The sequence below is a fragment of the Maylandia zebra genome, linkage group LG1 (genome assembly GCF_041146795.1).
Source record: "Maylandia zebra isolate NMK-2024a linkage group LG1, Mzebra_GT3a, whole genome shotgun sequence".
NCBI classification, from domain to species: Eukaryota; Metazoa; Chordata; class Actinopteri; order Cichliformes; family Cichlidae; genus Maylandia; species Maylandia zebra.
Genome location: NC_135167.1, coordinates 42,731,893 through 42,751,862, shown reverse-complemented (window position 1 = coordinate 42,751,862; position 19,970 = coordinate 42,731,893). Strand labels below are relative to the sequence as shown.

Sequence of the window (19,970 nt, the reverse complement as noted above, 5' to 3'; positions counted from 1 at the left end):
ATGAATACAAAACTTGTGTTGATCCGTCACAAGAGGGCGTAAATGTTCTCTTTATTGCGAGAGCTTGGTTTACCAGTGACAACTGAATGTGGGCCAAAGAGTGAACTAAAGAAATTATTTGGAAAAAAAACAAAAACGTTTGGCTCTTCGATACCTTCTTCCACAAGTTACATTATAAATTATAATGGCTGAATTCGGTTAAGATGACCTCGGGCCTTTTAAATCAAACTGTTAAATGTTCCTCTTAATCATAGTTAAGTTTTATTATTGTTATTATTGTTATTATTATTGGTTCTACAAGCAAAACATAGACAAAATACAATATAAAATGTTAAATGTAAGTTACATGTGTATTTAAAACATATCAGAATACAAACTATGGTAAAATAGCCTGTTTGATATTAGCCGAACGGTGAGACATCCGAGAACCTTCACAAACATACATCCGAGATATTGTAACCTGTAAATTTAAAGAAATAACGGGTATTGTTGATGGAAAAGTCGTGCTTTCTCTCTGTCTTTTCAATACACAAGTGTAAGCTTATATCCCTACAGGAACTGAACGTACTGCTACTTCTCCACTTCCTCCTGTTGCCAACCTGGGAAGCGCTCTCTTCCCGTAGACTGGCAGTGCAAGCGACACTTAGCCCACCATTGGCTGTCCCGACTGCCGAAGCTGGCAGGCAGTGGCGACAGGGAAGGACCGGACCAACGGACCTTTTTGGTGGAAATACTGACATAACGCCGGGAAATCGGGCGGAAACAAAGGGAATATATGTTTTTATAAATGGTCTGGATTTCCTAAACAGACTGAAACGCTGCTAACGTTGAATGTTAGCTGGAAGTTTCCTAGCTGGTGCCGTGATGTGGTGACGCGACTCCACGGAATCGACGGGAGGCTAACGCTACTTGATAAATGAATAATTTTTAACAGAGCTTTTACGACTCATTTCAGGATTTTAGCATTTTAGATAGTGTAAGAAACTTTTATGATAGATTTTATCATGTTGTGTACTTTTATGTTAATGCTTCAATGACTGCCTGACGTATTTAAGCTAAAATAGAGCAGCAAACATTAGCTTCCTAGCTGGCTAGTAGCTAACATTAGCTAGTTGTCGACTTTAAACTGTCTTTAAGCCAAAGAATCCTGTTTCAAATGAGCTAAACCGACTACGGCTGCTTATTATTTTCACGCCACTTAACTGTATCAGTTAATGTTCACTAGTTATATATGAGTCAAACTTTATATCTGAGGATGGTCGTTCGTTTTGAGATGCAAAAATGAACGCTTCGTTCCAGAATCCAGATATGCAATCACCGAATCACCAGCTTACTTAGTGCTTGGTGGCTAGCGCAGAGTTAGCCAGTCAAACTTGGAATACTGCCCCCTGCTCACTTTATGCGAGTGTCGCTTTGAGGCCTTTTCTGAAATGATCTCTTTTTTTTCCACCAAGAGGACCCTTTCACTGCCTTAATGCATCCCTGCCTCTGAATGGAATTTCTGTTTTGAATGACTCTGGATACTTGTAAAGCTTGACAAGGCTCTAATCCACAGTTGGAGTTAGCTGGACTTGTTGACGTTTACTTCGTCATAACATAACCTGGATTTACGAAGGAACTTGGAGTAATAATATTCTTTGAAGGTGAGAAAGAACTTTAACACGAAAATACTTGAGAAAACAATTGTAGGGTTTAACCTAACTCCCAGACGTATCTGATAGCATTACAATGGGCAAGCACTATACTGTCGATGCATTTCGGCTTCCAGCCATCCTCTTGATGGGGACCTAGTTCTTCATTAAAAATAATTTACAAAATGCAAAATACAAAAATACTTTGAATAGATTTGTAATTACTTTGACAATTGGTGGCCCCCTTAATCGTTTGCTATACCTCATTTACTACCCAGCTAGCCCTTATCTTCACCTCTGCAAAAAAGAAAAAGCATCGAGAATCGCTCCTCTGTAAGTCAGCCAAAGTCCTCTACTTCCACTTGTCATCCTGTAGTTTTTGATGCATGGTGCAGTAGGTATCGGTGGTTCTCCCCGCCATCTGTCACTACCTTTACAAAGATCCTCAATGTGACCATCCCCCTCTTAAACATGGTTTATCCAGAGGGGCTTGACCTCAATAAAAAGCCTTAGTTTGGATTTTGCGTTTCGCTTTGCAAGGGTCTAGTAGGTAGATTTGTTCTAAATAATTGGCACGTATCAAGAATGGTTTCCCTCAGTTATAGGAAAGTGCAGTTGACTGTTTTTGAGATTTTGGTGTACCTAGCTGCTACTTGTTCCCTATTGGAAGTTGTTGTTGTTCCTTTTAGGTTGGTTAAATCCAACTCACATGACTCCTGGTTTCCAGGAGCCTGTCTACAGGACTTGAGCCGCTTGATATGGAGAGCGGCCTTATTACCCAGACCTTCTCAGCTTTTTAGTAAATTTAACTAGAATGGGTTAACGTAATTGTTTTTCTATAGACTACTATCAGCACAAACTAGTTAACCATTACAGTAAGTCAACTAGATTCAACTGATTTTGGTCTTTGTTGTCCCTTTTGTTAGTCAAAAAGCTACTGTGAGGGTTAATTTAAACTATGGAGATTAAATTACCCCTCATGAGGACTTTCAGACTTGCCCACTGTCTAATCTTATATCTCAGTTTGTTAATAATTTTGTTAATATAGGATCTGTGTGTGTGTGTGTGTTTTGTTTGTTTTTTTCTTTGGTGTTCTTCAAAGTGGTTTTGGTATTCTGTTTTAACACAATAAAATGCTTTTTGACTTTTTTGCTTTATTGACGTGACAGTGACGGAGGTCCTTGTTTCTCTTGTTTTCTCCTGTTCTTTATTGTTGCAGATGATGTGCGAGGTGATGCCCACCATCAGTGAGGCCGAAGGCCCTGGTGGTGGAAATGGCGGAGGCCGTCGAGGTTCCGGTTCACCACTTCAATCTGACTCAGAGGGTCACTTTGAGTCGTTGATGGTGTCTATGCTGGAAGAGCGAGATCGTCTTCTTGAGACCCTGAGAGAGACTCAAGAGAATCTGGGCCTGACCCAGAGCAAACTGCATGAAGTTAGCCATGAAAGGGACTCACTACAGAGACAGCTGAACACTGCTTTGCCACAGGTAAGTGAGAGACACCTTTTTTCTTAAAGGAAAATCCTATTCTTAGTCCAGGTAGATTAATTCTTAAAGAAATTCAGTGTTTGCCATTCTACAGTTTTTTCCTGAGACTAAGCCTTTACTGGAAGAAATAGTACAGAGAGTGGTTTGGTTTGGGGAATTGTATGGCTTCTGGATTGTATGTTACAATGAGATTTGAACTAGCAATGCACCAATATTTGGATTGGCTTTCTGCCAGATGGTAACTCGAAAAGCTGGATTGGATATCAATAACAATGAGCCTATGGCCAGTTAATTCAGCTCAGGTGTATGCCGCTTACTAAACCACTTTGGCAGCAGAAGGCAGGTTGCTAGAGGAGGAACTTACATTGTGTAGAGGAATCGAATAGTTTTTTTTTTTTTTTTTTCAGTAGTTCATAATGTAACCACAAATAGTCAAGTAAGAAGACACAACTGAAAAGCTGACAAAGTTGCTCTCTTTCTCTCTTGCTCTCACTGTTATGTTCGGTGTATTACTACTTTGGAAGATTTTACTACAGCCTAACATGTTTCAGCATCCACAAGTCTAATAGGGTCCGTGTGGATGTCCATGTGCCTACCTGTATTTTGAGACCAGGTAGTCTTGTTCACAGTGAATTTACATTATAATGCACCAACTACACATGCGCTCCAGACAATAGGTGTCAATTGGACTTCAAAGAAGTATAACAGGAATGATCGTTTGGCTGTGTGGTTTTCAGCTGTCTGTTTGTGACGCCTAGGATTGAGAGGGTAAAAAGGACAAACTAGTGGTCTTACTGCACAGCGTCCTAATAACTCAAACTGAGTGCAAACAAATTGGGCGGACAGCAAGAATATATTTATTTGATTGTAGTTATTATTGTCCTGTTGACCTATACAGCTTTTTTTTTCTCTTCCTTAAAGCGTCACACTGCCTCCAACAGCTTGCCTTCTTTCCTGATGCCAGGTGTATTTTTTTTCCACACACGGACAGTAGAGAACAGAGGTCTCAAACTCATTTTACAATTTGGGACACATACAGCCCACTTTGATGTTAAGGGGGCCAGACCAGTGAAACGCCCTTTCTGTCAGTGTAAAGAAGTGACATGTTTAACTGTTCACTACATGATAAAGTAAAAGCTGCTTTGACAAAGAAAGAAATCTGTTAGTATGACTCTTTGGACTGAAATGTGTAAAATTATAGAAAGGTTCTGGAAGCTTATTTTCCACTGTCCAGTTGTGTTTTTTGTTTTGTTTTGTTACTGTAGTTGTAAAAAACAAACAACCCATTGTTATAGTAGAAAGTGAAAAATGGAAACATTTCTATCATTTAATTGTTTATTGCTTAATTACTTTGTAGTATAAATGGTCATAAGGGAGTATTTTAAGCAGTAGGAAAAAACTATAAAACTTATGAAAATACAGTAAAAAGTCCAAGATAAACAAGGTAAGCAAGATAAACAAATGTTAAGAATTATAAATGGGCTCAAGTGCACATTTAGGCCTGTGAGACTCAGACACTGAGCCGTGGCTCTGTGGTGCATGCAGTTCTCATTCCTAACATTCGTTTCGATGTCACTATGGGATACCCCTCCTTGCATGTTCCTCAGAAGCATTTATCTCATTCCGTCAATCCTGATTGAATGATGATCATGACAACCATGTCGTGTAGAGCCGCCCACCCTTGCACTTTTACATAGTCGTTATTCAAAAACCTCTTCTCGCAGCGATATCTCTGCATATCTAAACCTTCGTAGGCTGGCTAGCTTAACTGTCCACAGACAGGAGTGTTAGCTTTTTTCCCCCCAACGGGCGCTAGCTACCTTCGCTCGTCTCTCCTGAACCCAGATCTTCACCGTAGATTGGACGTCATACCACTTACCTCCGGTAAGGCGGTCTTGTCTGCACGATTTAGCACACCAGCTAACACCACTCTCCTTCGGCCGAGACTAGCAAACCAACTAACTTGTATCCCTCTCCGTTAGCATCCCAGCTAGCAAAAAATCGTTTTGGTTTTTGGACAAAGTTTGTGTTTTCCATTGTTTAAGCACCGGTTCCAACCAAAGGAGGTATGTTGTATTAACAGAAAAGGCTAACTTGGTTATTATTTTGCAGAAAAAAAGAGTGCTAAAAATAAAAACATAAGAGGTTTTTTGGACAAAGTTTGTGTTCTCCATTCTTTAAGCACTGGTTCGAGCACCGTTTAAGCACTGGCACCGTTTCAAAAGTACCGGTTTGGCACCGGTATCGGATAAAACCTAAACGATACCCATTCTTATTCAGGTCATCAAACAAATTTTAATATCAGTCAACGATGATCCTTTTATATAAAAAATTGAGTCTTTGCCCCTCAGGCAGAAAAGGTTGATGTGGTAGTGTCGTCAATCCGCGGGGCGGAAATTAAGGTTGGGCGACTGGACGAATATATTGACTATCGACGATAGGCTGAGCCTCTCACCGATTGTTTTTACTGAGCGATTTATCTGTTTATTTGCCCATCAGTAAGTTTTGTAATAATGTTGGTTAAAGCTTAAAAAAAAGCAGTCGGCGGGAAAAAACATAATAGCGCTGTTTTATTGCCTATGTTCAGAAAAAAACAAAAACATTTTATTTTAATTAAAAAACCCGCAATGGTAGGGAGGGAAACAAAGAGAAACTGGCTTCTTTTTTCCACTATAACCGTGTTTATAGGCTGTTCCAAACAACAAATGCAAAATTAAACAAGAAGTAAGTTAAACATCAAAATGTTTCTTCCACTGAACATTAAAAAAAATCTCAGACGTAATGTTAAGTCTTTTGTGTGATTTGGCGCATCTCAAATAAATGAATGAGTAATTCAAAAAGTAGCTATATTAATACTGAAACAAACAAGAAAGAGAAGGTAAAATATTCCCTCCAAACAAAACTTATAAAATCAAAATGTGCAAATCAGTCCTTGCATGATTACATTGCTCCACCCTTCAAAAAGTCACCTGCGCAAATATATCGCCTATCGTCGTTTGTTGGACTGACGAATGTCGGTCGAATGTCGGGCAGTGTGGACGTCCAAATTTGTGAACATGAGAACGAGGCGACGTAGGATTGTGATACCACAGGTGCATCTACTAAAAGTCTCAAACAAGTTTGAATCTCAGTGACCTTGACCTCAAGGTCAGAGGTAAAGTTTTCTGAAAATCTTGTGAACACAATTTCAAATGTATACCATAGGTGTGTTTGCTAGGAGGCTGAGGGGTAGCACTGGCATCCACCAGTATTTTGAAATGATGATTTTGTCTATTAAGGGGGAAGAAACCTAGCCAAACGTTTCCAAAAAGATGACCTTAATTTCCCTAACCACACTCGGGCCTGATTACACCCAGACTACAAGCTACTGTTAGTAACAAACTGATGAACCTGCCCAGGGTGTAGCCCAACTCTCGCCCTATGGTAGCTGGAATAAGCTCCAGCCCCAGGCTACTCTGATAAGGATAAGCGGGAGAAAATGGATGGATGGTTAAAAAAATAAATAATATTTTCACTTAGCACATGTCAAATTTTGTCCTTATTGTTAGGCTTCATCCATCTCTTTGAAATCATAACACCCATGGTGATATTGTGCTTCCTGTTTTTAAAAGACCAGTGACCAAATTTTCTGTTCTGGTCAGTGCTACAAAGGCATGAATTGAGAGTGCTCAGTAGTAAGACACAGAGACAAAGGCTGGCTTGTTACACATAGTGACAAGAAAGTGACAGAGTGCAAGTGTTGCTTTTGGCCAAATGTGAGCTGAATTAATAGATTAAAAGGAAACGGACACAAATGGAGAAGAGTGCTTTTTTTTTTTTTTATGTAGTTTAGTTTTAAAGGCCAGTTGCTTTATTCTTAAAGCTTTACCAGCCTATTTATATTAATTATCTAGAATGGTTTTTTGTTGTTGTTGTTTTAAATGGATATTGCTTTACATACATGCATACATTTGGTATGTTTTGTAGGTTTTTGTAGGCAATACTGGTTTCAAATTCCTCTACATTTAAATGGATTCAAATATTTCATTCCATTTTTTCTTTTTCAGCCATTTCTCAGTGTGCTTAAGATCATTTTCCTGTTGAAAGGTCCAACTCTGGTTAATATTCAACTGTTGAATAGATGGCTTCTTTTTTGCTTCACATTCTTAAACTCTCTTGAAACTCTTTCATGCGATTCTTCTGTAGGTTGCAGAGGTGGTTTGTTGTGGTGGTGCCCAGTTTGCAGGATCATTTGGACAGTAGTTTTCTGGTCCATATCAGACTTTGGAGCAAATGCCTCAAGTTGTTTTAGCTGGTCCTTCTGGGTTGCCATGGTGACTACTGCAAATAGCAATGAAAGAGTATTTCAATAAGAAGTGTATTTTGCGCACCACGAAATAAGCAATAGACTACAATATAATTTGATAGACATTTTAATATTGTCATTCCTTATGTTTTGTGATATTGGACAACCCTAAAGGAATTTATTATAAACATTTGGTTTATGCTCCATTTTTAGTGTTTGTTTTTTTTTTAAATGTGTTAAGAAGATTTTAAATGAGATGCACTTCTCTACAGCGTCATGTGAGTAAACCTGTTCTTTAGCTCATCTTTTTGTTTAAATCTATTTGCAAACACATGGAATGTGTAAATTTAATAAAATGACTTTTCACCCATGGTGTTCACTAGGGCTGAACTGATTCCTTGAGGAATTCAATTGTAGAAAATTGTTGACACAAATTTTTTTGCTTCGTTTTAAACAAGTCTCTGCAATGCGCCACTGTTACCATGGACACTCAAGAGTTTCACCCTCGTTTACGACACAGAACTGTAATAGAAAGGTACTTTGGTGCGGTGTGTGAATAAAAAATTTTGGGAGCATTAACTGACGCAGCCCCAGTTTTTCAACAAAAAGATTGATAATACATCAGCATCAGTGAAGATAAACGCTGGCTTGGAAACCCTCCAATGTGGCTGAATTACAACAGTTCTGCAAAGATGAGTGGGCCAAAATTCCTCCACAGCACTATAAAAGACCCATTGCCAGTTATCGCAAATGCTTGATTGCTGTTGTTGCTACCAAGGCTTGTTGTTGCTTTTTATTTCAAGGCTTACCTAACATTTTTCAGATTGAAAGTAAAATACAAGCAATCATGGTACACTTAAACACATACAAACGAAAACACATACAAACGAAAACACATACAAACGAAAACACACCAAACCTTCATCATCCAGGAGATAAAATACTGAGTATTGAGTGTTTGTATATATTTGCATTTAATATGGCACATAAATACATTCAAATGGTTTGGGGTTTTTTTTCTGTTTTGTTTTTTTGTTAAAACGATGAGAAAAAACAGACGTTGTCTGCAGTTAAACTTTAAAGCATTGCAGTTTTGAAAAAGGAAACCAATGAGCAGTTCATTTAGAAAAACCTGGGTGTTTTTCCCTTCTTTTGAATATTTTATTACGGTTTATTAATAAATCACACAAAAAAGAAAGAAATGGATGGTACCTTTATAACTGAGCAGACAGCACTTTATTTTGTTATTAATCATTCCAGCCCCTGTATTTCAAAAAGCCAGAACAACTGCAGTATCTACACCTATTGCACACAAGTATTGTTTAAGTGCTTTTCCAAACTGCTGCTAGCACTTCTATTCTATAGATCTAGTTCATTTTGTAGTTCTCCTGTGAAGAATGTATAGCTGAGTCTTTTCCTATAGACCTGTTGAAGCAACAACTGAGCAATGGCTGACATCAATAATAGGTGCCATAGCAATTTTTAGGAAAAAGCCATAAAATGGTGCAGTGCAGCACCAGTACATGTAATTTTGGCAGTTGGGTGGGCAGTGGAAGCATTTAAAAAAACAGACAAACAAAAAAAATGTTTTCACTTAAAATGCATTAGAAGGAAGCAGGAAAAATATAGCACATTTAAATAATGCATTCACAATTTTATTAATATACCCTTATTAAATAAATCTATAATTGTTCAAGAATCTTTGCATGCACTTGTATCACAAATGTAACATAAAAGAAGAGTAAAAATGAAAAATTTCTCCTCCTTTTAATCAATTGAGTTCTTCTCTATTGATGTGGGGTTTTTTTGTCTGTTTGTTTTGTTTTTTGGTAGCAGGCTTAGCAACTCTGTACAGAGCTATTGTGGTGTCTAATTAGGTTTGATGGTGGGTCCCCGTTTAGGAGAACAGATGCCCGGTGCACAGTGTCACATTTCAGCACCTATAAGCTTTTAAGAGCAGCTAAAGTCATTATGTAGAAGGCAGGCTTGTTCTGATCAGTCTCAAGAGCATCAGTCTGCTGACTGTACAGAAAAAAAATGTAGCAATTATTGTCATGCACTGTGGGCTCTTAAAAAGTGTAAGGTTGTTATGAAAGTTTAAAATGAATACCCGTGTGTAGCTTAGAATAGCTGCAGTTAGACTGTCTTTTTGTTGTATAAAACAGCCTCTAGGGATGATAGAAGGCTTCACAATTTAGACATGGCCTTGTCTCCATGCTTTGTCCAGTTGAAGAGAGCAATAAAAAAAACATGGGCTGTCTCCAAGTACTAGACAGAGGATAGCGGTTCCTATCATAGTCTATACAAGAATACACCACATTTGAAGACACAAATCAAATAGTTTAAGCTAGTTTTTAACAATTCATGTCAGCCTCAAAAGTGTACTGTTATTGTATGAAACATGGCATCGGCGGATGGGAGTAGGTGAAAGGTTGATTTTCTACATGTTAAAGCTAGTTGAACAGGTGGTCTGATAAACTGTTTTTGTCCTTTAATGCAAATGTTTTGATTGTGCTGAAAATAACAGGAGTCATTGTTATTACGTTATCTTTTCACTTTACATTGACTATCTCCAACATGGGGTCTCTTATTTCTTGTGTGGTGTATATATGTTAGCCTTAAAAAGAGCACTGGCTGCAGCTTACCACAGACTGTTAGTTCACTTGCCCCTACAATTTACACAAATCTATTTTATTTGTTTCTAATGGAAGTACTGACCTCTTCCAAGAGCAAAAAGTTAACAAGTGTGAGAGATAACATAATTACATCTTGCTGGTGACTTAAAGGAGTGATGTATTCTAGCTGCATAAACATTTAATGGGTAAATTATATCTAGGAGTGAACTGTTAAATGTATCGGAGGAGCGGACCTATACTGAGATTTAAGTTTGGTGGAGTGATCATCTTTAGATACCTAATGGTAGCAACACTGGTTGTCTAGGTTCCTATTTGTGCTGAACCGTTTGCAACTGGTACCAGTTTAAAACAATCCTCAGTGCCCAGCCCTACTTACAACTTGCATTGTCATTATACTTTAGGTACCCGATGTACTATTTCTTATATAGTACCCTTTTGTTCTACTTGAGCGCTCAAAGCGCTTTATACGGCATGTCTTATTGACCCATTCGTTCATTCACCCCCAGTTTTCATTTCACAAAATGAAGCATGGATGGCTTGATGGATTACGTTATCATCACATTTGCTAACCTGTTGCTCTTGGAACATGACTGCATTTCCTATCGTTTGTCAAAATTATGTGCAAGGTTTAACTTGTCCACTGTCAATGCCTCTCATGTATATGCTAATAAAAATTTTATTAGTGTAGTACTGACTGTAGCTAAAAATTATTGAAAAGTGACATTTATTTTAAATTTTAAAACATGCTGGTTCTATAGTTGCTAGGGTTATACACTTGCATTGAGAGATGTAAGACAATAACATTTAGTTGACTGCAGTCGTGAATCTATTGACCTCAGTGGTGAAATTTTACACAAAGTAACATTAAAGACCGGAAATAGCGCTATCCAAATGCTCGATTCTGTACAGTCAGTGTATAAAAACAATTATCTGGCACCAAACAGAAAATCCTCATGTCATTGGACAGAAGCAATGCTTCACTAACCAATGTTGGAGCACAAAGTTATACAGCTTCCTTCAGGATTCTTTGCAGCAGCCAACAGCTGAGGTGAACGGCAGTCTGACAGGTCCGGGATACTGCAGTTACTGACTTTTTAAATAAAAATTTAAATTTCCTATTTAGTGTGTTTATTATTTACTTATGTTAACATGTAGTACAAAAATGGTTTCCTACACCGTTGTAGAAACTTGCTGGCTTGCAGTTGCAATGCCCTGACTTTTGGCTATGTATTATACGCGTGTCTGCTTTGTCAACAAGCTGTGGACGGTCAGCTAGGACACTTGTACTTGACTTGACATGAAGGGCCTTTGCTAACTGGTGGGACTGCCATTATGACAGCTAGGCAGTCTGCCTAAGTGAAGTCTGTGTGTGGGGAAACACTACCAAGGTGTTATGGTACTATTTTCAGTGGCAGGTTATTGCAGTATCATAGTATAGCATGAAACTTAGTGCCCACAAAATTCCTGCTTGCTTTATCATGTGTTCTGTCACATAGTGTGCTGTGCATTCTTGTCTTTGGTATTGACATAACTGTGTCTCACTGTTTCCTGATCTTCTTCCTTTGTGCAGTGATGCCATACCTACATTCGCAGTTAGAGAGCATGAACACTGAGAAATTAAAAGATTTAATGTTAAAATTATGTTTTGTTTTTCTTAAGAAAAACATTTGTTTCTCAAATAATTTTTTAAATCTCTGTGTAGGGCTGCTCGATTATGGCAAAAATGATAATCACGATTATTTTCACTGAAATTGAGATCTCGATTATTTGACGATATTTATTTAACAATAACAATGTATTGGATAATGACTTTAAAGACTGTCAAAAAATAATATAAAATAGTGTGCAAATACTGATAACAGTGCAAATGTTTGCAATATAAAAAATAAATGAAATGTAAACATCTGTGTTTAGTGAACTTTGCAGTGTTGCTCTGTGGTGCAGCTACGACACTGTTGCAAAGTTTTCACACTGTGTCTACTTGATCCACGTCTGACTGAACCCATAATGTTTCCACACCACTGAAGTTTTTTTTACCTCTCTTTTCAACCAACGGCAGTCACTCTCCTCTCCAAATAACTTCTTAGCTTTCCGAGCTTCCCTCGGGTCCTCTTAATCAGCGGTCCCCAACCCCCGGGCCTCGTACCGGTCCGTGAGTCGTTTGGTACCGGGCCGCGAGAGTTGAGGCTCAGGTGTGAAATGTCTGGTTTTCAGGGTTTTTATCGGTTTTCAGCGTTATTTTGTTATCGTTTTTATCGTTTACTCTGTTTTCCTGGGTCTGTTCACGTGTGTTATGAATAAATTTTATTTTTTTCGGTACCGGTACTAGTTTTATTTTGTTGTATTTATCTGCGACACCTTAAAGGCCGGTCCGTGAAAATATTGTCGGGCATAAACCGGTCCGTGGCGCAAAAAAGGTTGGAGACCGCTGCTCTTAATTGTTGTGACACGCGTTCGAAATGCAGAGAGGTGCGCTCGATTTGCCACACGGAGCAGCGCGAGAGTAAAGCACGAGGGAGGGGCTAATAATCGGCTCAGTCATTTTTAATGATCGTTGAAAGCCCAGATCGTAATCGTGATTAAAATTCGATTTATTGAGCAGCGCTATCTCTGTGTCTGAATCAACCAAATCTTTAATTGTATTATAATCCAAACATGACTCTTTCTCACAATGGCGTTTAAGTGGAGAGTGTGGTGCAGAGCAATGTTTCCTCTAAGCTGAGCGCGTGAGCAATCGCGCACTGCTCACATGGTCTCCCCACACAGAAATTCTGCGCTGCGCACAAAAAAAAAATCCAGTCTGAATTGGAATTAAAGTAAATACATGTATTTATTTTATTTTGCTGATTTTCTGTGCGCGGAGACTGTTAGCAGTGCGCGATTGCTCACGTGCTCAGCTTAGAGGGAACAGTGGTGCAGTGTATGGTTTTCCCTGAAAAGCTTGTTAGGTACACTATTTCTAAATTGAAGAAAATGCACCATGCTTAAACCTGAGTATATTTATATTTATCGTCAAGCCTGTTTGGGGACATCCCTGCCCCTTCAAGCGCATGCATGGAAAGCCTAACACAGCAAGAGCATCAGAGTCAAAGCTGATCTAGGGTGGTGTTGAAATCAACTGATATGCTCAGATTGATGTGCTTGTTGAGAAGCAACATAAAACTTACCCATATACTATTTGTTTTGTTTATTTATTTATTTGTGTGTGTTTTTAAAGGTTCCAGCCTAGGTCAGATTTCAGGGTGTTTGGATATTTTTTGTTTTTCTTTTTTGTTTTGTTGCATGATAGGTTCAGGCTCCCTGTACCTTAGTGAGTTACACTGTGACTCTGTCAGTCTGTCATGTATCAGAGTCAATATGTTGTTTATTTATTTATGTTGTGTATAAATGAGTTAAAGAATGTTATGGGTAAGGGGTAATGCATGATAAATTAAGACATAGGTTATACGCAAACTTGATATTTCTCTAACTTCAGCCTCTGCTGTGGAATGTAGGAAATAAGCAACTCTGTAATTACCCCTGAGCCTGCCTTTCAGTCTCTTATTGGCCAGCAGAAAGTGAAGACCCTGGTTCTAGCCAATAGGAAACTAACCCTTTGAGCAAAATCTGTGCCAAGTGCTGGAAAAGCTCAGAGGCTGGAATGAAGGGAAGGGAGAATAGTTGTGGTAGTGACTGAAAAGAACCATCAGTTCCAGCAGCCCTCCTACCCCCCACCCCCCACCTTCCTACCCTCAGAAGCATTGCAAGAAGGTCTTACTACTCAGGGTGCTTGTGCTACAGGGCAAAAAATCAGGATGGCAAATTCTTTAGCGGTCCAACCATGCATGTAATCCTTACAAGCTCTGTGTGTTTGTGTGTATATGTGGCTGTGTCTGTGTGAGTGGATATTTGTTGGAAGAGAACCACAGAAAGATGGAAGATTAAAAAAAGCTCCATTCTGCATTCTGCAATTACATATACTGAGGCGTTTGACTGTCCATTCATTTTCTTCTCATACCAGAAAGATCTATAAAGGATAGATACTCTTGTCAGCAGGCAGAGGTTTCTAATAAAACTTTGCCGCAGATTTAAAAAATAAGTGTGAAGCCGTTAAGATAACTTGTGGAAACTAGGGGGTTGCCAACTGTGGCTCTTTTTAAAGCCGTAAACATGGCTGTCTGCTTGTCGGCACCGGCAAGGAAAGAAAGGAATGCGCTTGGTATGCAGTCATGGCGCTGGCTTCAAAACAAACCGTCATCGCAGAAGACAGTGTGTTAAACTGACATCTTAACACTAGCAATGAACAAATACACCAGAGAGGAGCAGTATTAGTTTTAGAGTCTGATAATCTGTTGTGGAACATATACAATGACATATTAATTTGCTGTAAATGGACAGGATTTGATTAGGTATATAGCATAAATAGATATCTATTACTTACATAGGAATAGTAGTGGTAGAATAGCTAAATTTATGTCTTGCATATTTCCACAACCATATCCATAATCACATACTGTGTATGCAACCGTTGTATATAGTGTATTATCTTACTTATTTTCTATGTGTTTATTTGTATTTTTTGTATTTTCCTTCTATCTGTACCTGAGCTGAGGTAATGCAAGAATTTCCCTGCCGTGGGATCATTAAAGTCTTATCTCATCTTATATGTGTGATGTATGGTCCAGGTTGTTACTGGGTCAAATGAACGTGTGTCTGAAATACCGAGGTGATGTCAGTGTTGAAACTAAAAAAAGCTAAGAGATGTTCCGTGCATCTCTTAGAAACTAGCTGCCATTATAAGATGTTGACTATTCTAAACATATGAATGTGTTTGTGTTTATACGTGTGTTTGTATATGTGAAGTACAAACACATACATGGTAATAATTTACCTATATCAACTGCGTTGTACTTTTTGAATATGAAGGTGTTTTTAGTTTGTTTATTTTTAATTATAATATTATTAATCATGCTACTGTGTGTGAACACTTTGATCCAAGTGATGGGGAGAGTGAGAGAGAGCAGGTCATGACAGACTGTGTATTATCAGATTATGATGTGTAGCATAAAAACATGAATAAAAAAGTTGATCTAAAAACCTCCACCTACTTTTAGAAAATGATATGAAATTGCTGCAGCGACACTTTATTTTACCCATGATCAAAGTTTTAACTTTGAATGTGCAATTTCCCTCCTTCCCTGCCACCAATGTTTTTTCCCAAGCGCCCCCCCCCCCAAAAAAGAAAAAGGCCTCGTAAGTAGTTGTTACATGTTACTGAATTTATCCATTCCTATTTTAGGAATTTGCTGCACTAACAAAGGAGCTGAACGTGTGCCGAGAGCAGCTTCTGGAAAAGGAGGAGGAGATTGCAGAACTAAAGGCCGAGAGAAACAACACACGGGTTAGTAGATCGTCCTGCACACACATTCACAGAGGATCAGCTGTCAATAAGAAGCATTTAGTTGGGCCTGCACACACTACCTGGAAATACTTGTCAGATTTCCGTCTTTTTCTATTATGAGAAAAGATGGTTGTCATAGCACCGACAGAACAGACAGTGTCTGTTGTCACAGCTTAGGGCATTGCAAATTGCTTAGTCATCACAATATTTCAGCTACAAATGATAAAGCACTTTGCAGCAGCAGTTAGTGCTGACTTTTATCTTTCTTATTTTGACTGGTTTTGCATTTGTTTACTTAAAAAGTTTTTCAGATGCGAGTCGATGATGAGAAATGATTTGGACTTTTTTTTTTGTAACTCTCTGTGTATCCAGCTCCTGCTAGAACACTTGGAGTGCCTGGTGTCTCGCCATGAGCGCAGTCTGAGGATGACTGTGGTGAAGCGGCAGGCTCAATCTCCAGCAGGCGTCTCAAGTGAAGTGGAGGTCCTCAAAGCCCTGAAGTCACTTTTTGAACACCATAAAGCCCTCGACGAAAAGGTACAATTCTGTTAAACCGTTTTTCTTGCAGTATTGGTGCATGTCGACATGTGAACCATTGTTCATCATTTTTGGAGTTACAGTGGGGCAAAAAAGTATTTAGTCAGCCACCGATTGTGCAAGTTCCCCCACCTAAAATGATGACAGAGGTCAGTAATTTGCACCAGAGGTACACTTCAACTGTGAGAGACAGAATGTGAAAAAAAAATCCATGAATCCACATGGTAGGATTTGTAAAGAATGTATTGGTAAATCAGGGTGGAAAATAAGTATTTGGTCAATAACAAAAATACAACTCAATACTTTGTAACATAACCTTTGTTGGCAATAACAGAGGTCAAACGTTTACTATAGGTCTTTACCAGGTTTGCACATACAGTAGCTGGTATTTTGGCCCATTCCTCCATGCAGATCTTCTCGAGAGCAGTGATGTTTTGGGGCTGTCGCCGAGCAACACGGACTTTCAACTCCCGCCACAGATTTTCTATGGGGTTGAGGTCTGGAGACTGGCTAGGCCACTCCAGGACTTTCAAATGCTTCTTACGGAGCCACTCCTTTGTTGCCCGGGCGGTGTGTTTTGGATCATTGTCATGTTGGAAGACCCAGCCTCGTTTCATCTTCAAAGTTCTCACTGATGGAAGGAGGTTTTGGCTCAAAATCTCACGATACATGGCCCCATTCATTCTGTCCTTAACACGGATCAGTCGTCCTGTCCCCTTGGCAGAAAAACAGCCCCATAGCATGATGTTTCCACCCCCATGCTTCACAGTAGGTATGGTGTTCTTGGGATGCAACTCAGTATTCTTCTTCCTCCAAACACGACGAGTTGAGTTTATACCAAAAAGTTCTACTTTGGTTTCATCTGACCACATGACATTCTCCCAATCCTCTGCTGTATCATCCATGTGCTCTCTGGCAAACTTCAGACGGGCCTGGACATGCACTGGCTTCAGCAGCGGAACACGTCTGGCACTGCGGGATTTGATTCCCTGCCGTTGTAGTGTGTTACTGATGGTGACCTTTGTTACTTTGGTCCCAGCTCTCTGCAGGTCATTCACCAGGTCCCCCCGTGTGGTTCTGGGATCTTTGCTCACCGTTCTCATGATCATTTTGACCCCACGGGATGAGATCTTGCGTGGAGCCCCAGATCGAGGGAGATTATCAGTGGTCTTGTATGTCTTCCATTTTCTGATGATTGCTCCCACAGTTGATTTTTTCACACCAAGCTGCTTGCCTATTGTAGATTCACTCTTCCCAGTCTGGTGCAGGTCTACAATACTTTTCCTGGTGTCCTTCCAAAGCTCTTTGGTCTTGGCCATGGCGGAGTTTGGAGTCTGACTGTTTGAGGCTGTGGACAGGTGTCTTTTATACAGATGATGAGTTCAAACAGGTGCCATTCATACAGGTAACGAGTGGGGGACAGAAAAGCTTCTTACAGAAGACGTTACAGGTCTGTGAGAGCCAGAGATTTTCCTTGTTTGAGGTGACCAAATACTTATTTTCCACCCTGATTTACGAATAAATTCTTTACAAATCCTACCATGTGGATTCATGGGTTTTTTTTTTCACATTCTGTCTCTCACAGTTGAAGTGTACCTCTGGTGCAAATTACTGACCTCTGTCATCATTTTAAGTGGGGGAACTTGCACAATCGGTGGCTGACTAAATACTTTTTTCCCCACTGTACATGTTGCTTTATGTCCATTTCATATTTTCAAGGTTAGGGAGCGACTTCGTGTTGCTTTGGAACGATGCAGCGCATTGGAGGAACAGCTCACCTTTTCACACAAAGAAGTAAGAAAACACAATATATTAAGAATTACTACAAAGAAGTTTACTTAGGTTTGTTTTGTGTGTGCAGTTTGCATGTTCTCCTCCATGGGTTCTCTCCAGATGCTCTGACTTCCTCCCACAGTCCAAAGACGTGCAGTTCCTGGGGTTAGGTTAACTGATAATTCTAAATTGCCCATAGGTGTGAATGGTAGTGGTGAGTTAGAAGGTAAAGTTATGTGTGTTGTATTTAAAATGGAAGTGTTAACTACCCATCTAGTCTACTTTTATCTTTATATTTGGTTTATGCTCTCACTAAACTTGTATTGGGATTCTGCTGCTGCTGCCACCTTAATAGTTTAATAGTTTAATTATTTATATAGCAACGCTCCTGTTGTAGCAATTACAACAGGGGCGTTGACCAAAGTGCTGTACAAGAATACAACATACCTAATAAAATAACTTAGAGTATTGATAGCAAACACCAAATATGAATTAACAAATAACTCTCATGCTGTATTGAAAGCCAGTAAATAAAAATGCGTTTTAAGATAAGATTTAAAAAGATTGACAGTGGGAGCCTGTCTGATGTATAGGGGTAAATTACTCCACAGCTTAGGTGCTACGACTGCAAATGCTCGATCGCCTCTATGAACCAGCCTCGACCTTGGTACAGCTAAAAGCAAAAGATCACTTGATCTAAGAGATCTAAGGGGGGGGGGGTATAAGTCTGCAAGAGGTCAGACAAATACCCGGGAGCCTGTCCATTCAGGGCTTTGTAAGTCAACAATAAAATTTTAAAATTAATTCTGAAGCGGACAGGGAGCCAATGAAGAGAGGCAAGCACTGGGAAAATGTGTTCACGTCTTTTAGTACGTGTCAGAAGACGAGCTGCAGCATTCTGGACTAACTGCAGCCTTGCCAGGCTGGTCTGGCTAGGTGCTGGGATAGCCGCTTGGTCCAAAAATGATCACTTCGGTTTAGTTCTCATTGAAGTTAAGGAAGTTAGAGGCCATCCAAGATTTAACTTCACCGAGACACTGAAGTAAGGGTTCTAGTGAGGCAGGACTGTTTCCCTTCAGTTGAAGATAGATCTGAGTGTCATCGGCATATGAATGAAAACAAATGTTATATTTTCTAAAAATTAGACCTAGAGGCAGCATACAAATGGAGAACAATATTGGTCCCAGTATAGATCCCTGGGGAACACCACAAGTAAGGGGAGCTGAGGAAGAAATAAAATCGCCAAAGCTCACAGAGAAGGTCCTGTCAGACAGGTATGACCTGAACCACTCTAATGGGGTGCCCTTTACGCCACAATGCTTCAACCGTGAGATTAAGATGCTGTGGTCAACAGTATCGAAGGCAGCGGTCAGATCTAAAAGCACAGCTGAGTCACCTGAGTCAGTGGCTAATAAAAGATCATTAAGAACCTTTAAAAGTGCAGTTTCTGTGCTATGAAGAGTTTTAAAACCAGACTGAAACCTCTCAAGAACATTGTGTCCATTTACAAAAGATTGCAGCTGAACAAACACAATATTTCTCAAAATTTTTGACAGGAAGGGGAGCTTTGAAATAGGCCTGAAGTTAGTGAGGACGGAGGAGTCAAGATTAAGTACAGGCTGTACAACAGCATGTTTAAAACATGCTGGCAAAACACCCGAGCTAAGGCTGCTATTAAAAATTGCTAAAATGTCAGAACTGACAACCTTAAAAATCTTTTTTAGAAGATGTGTTGGAATAATGTCATTTGGACACGATGATGTCTTTGTGCCACTACGTACTTCCTCCACCTGATCAAGACACACAGGCTCAAACTGATCAAAAACAGCAGAGCAGGTGGATATTTTAGAAACGTCATGTGAAGGCAGGGCGATCATAGATCGAAGCTGTTTTATCTTAATGATAAAAAACTGTAAGAACCTTTCACAGGTGTCTGAGGTACTATTAATACAAGAAGCTGGGGAAATATTCAGGGCAGAGTCAATAATTGAAAAAAGAACCCGAGAATTATTGGAGCTATTCTCAATAACATTAGAAAAAAACCTAGACTTTTCTAGGTACCTGTACAGACTGTCTCAACTTGAGAAAGGACACCTGCAGCCCATCTTTTTTTAACTTACTGGCTGAACGAGTGGCCTTATTTATCCATGGGTCTGGTCGTTGTTTCGAACTTATAGTTTTAAAAGGAGCGACCTCATCAAGGACAGTTTTGCATTTATCATAGAAATTAACTGTCATT

The 19,970-nt window shown here is 39.4% G+C and overlaps 1 protein-coding gene across 7 annotated transcripts in view; it reads left to right on the top strand.

Moving 5' to 3' along the window:
- Positions 1 to 595: 595 nt before the first annotated feature.
- Positions 596 to 19,970, top strand: part of ppfia1 (PTPRF interacting protein alpha 1) — a 43,695-nt gene continuing 24,320 nt past the window's right edge. For 4 of the 7 annotated variants that reach the window (XM_076886892.1, XM_076886884.1, XM_076886890.1 and 1 more), the window contains exons 1-5: positions 596 to 1,643; positions 2,851 to 3,120; positions 15,320 to 15,421; positions 15,794 to 15,958; positions 17,678 to 17,752. In XM_076886892.1, coding sequence (XP_076743007.1) covers positions 2,851 to 3,120; positions 15,320 to 15,421; positions 15,794 to 15,958; positions 17,678 to 17,752 — 612 coding nt within the window. In that variant the 5' untranslated portion in view covers positions 596 to 1,643. The remainder of the gene's footprint in view (positions 1,644 to 2,850; positions 3,121 to 15,319; positions 15,422 to 15,793; positions 15,959 to 17,677; positions 17,753 to 19,970) is intronic. The other 3 variants (XM_076886897.1, XM_076886900.1, XM_014411320.3) reach the window with 1 other exon arrangement.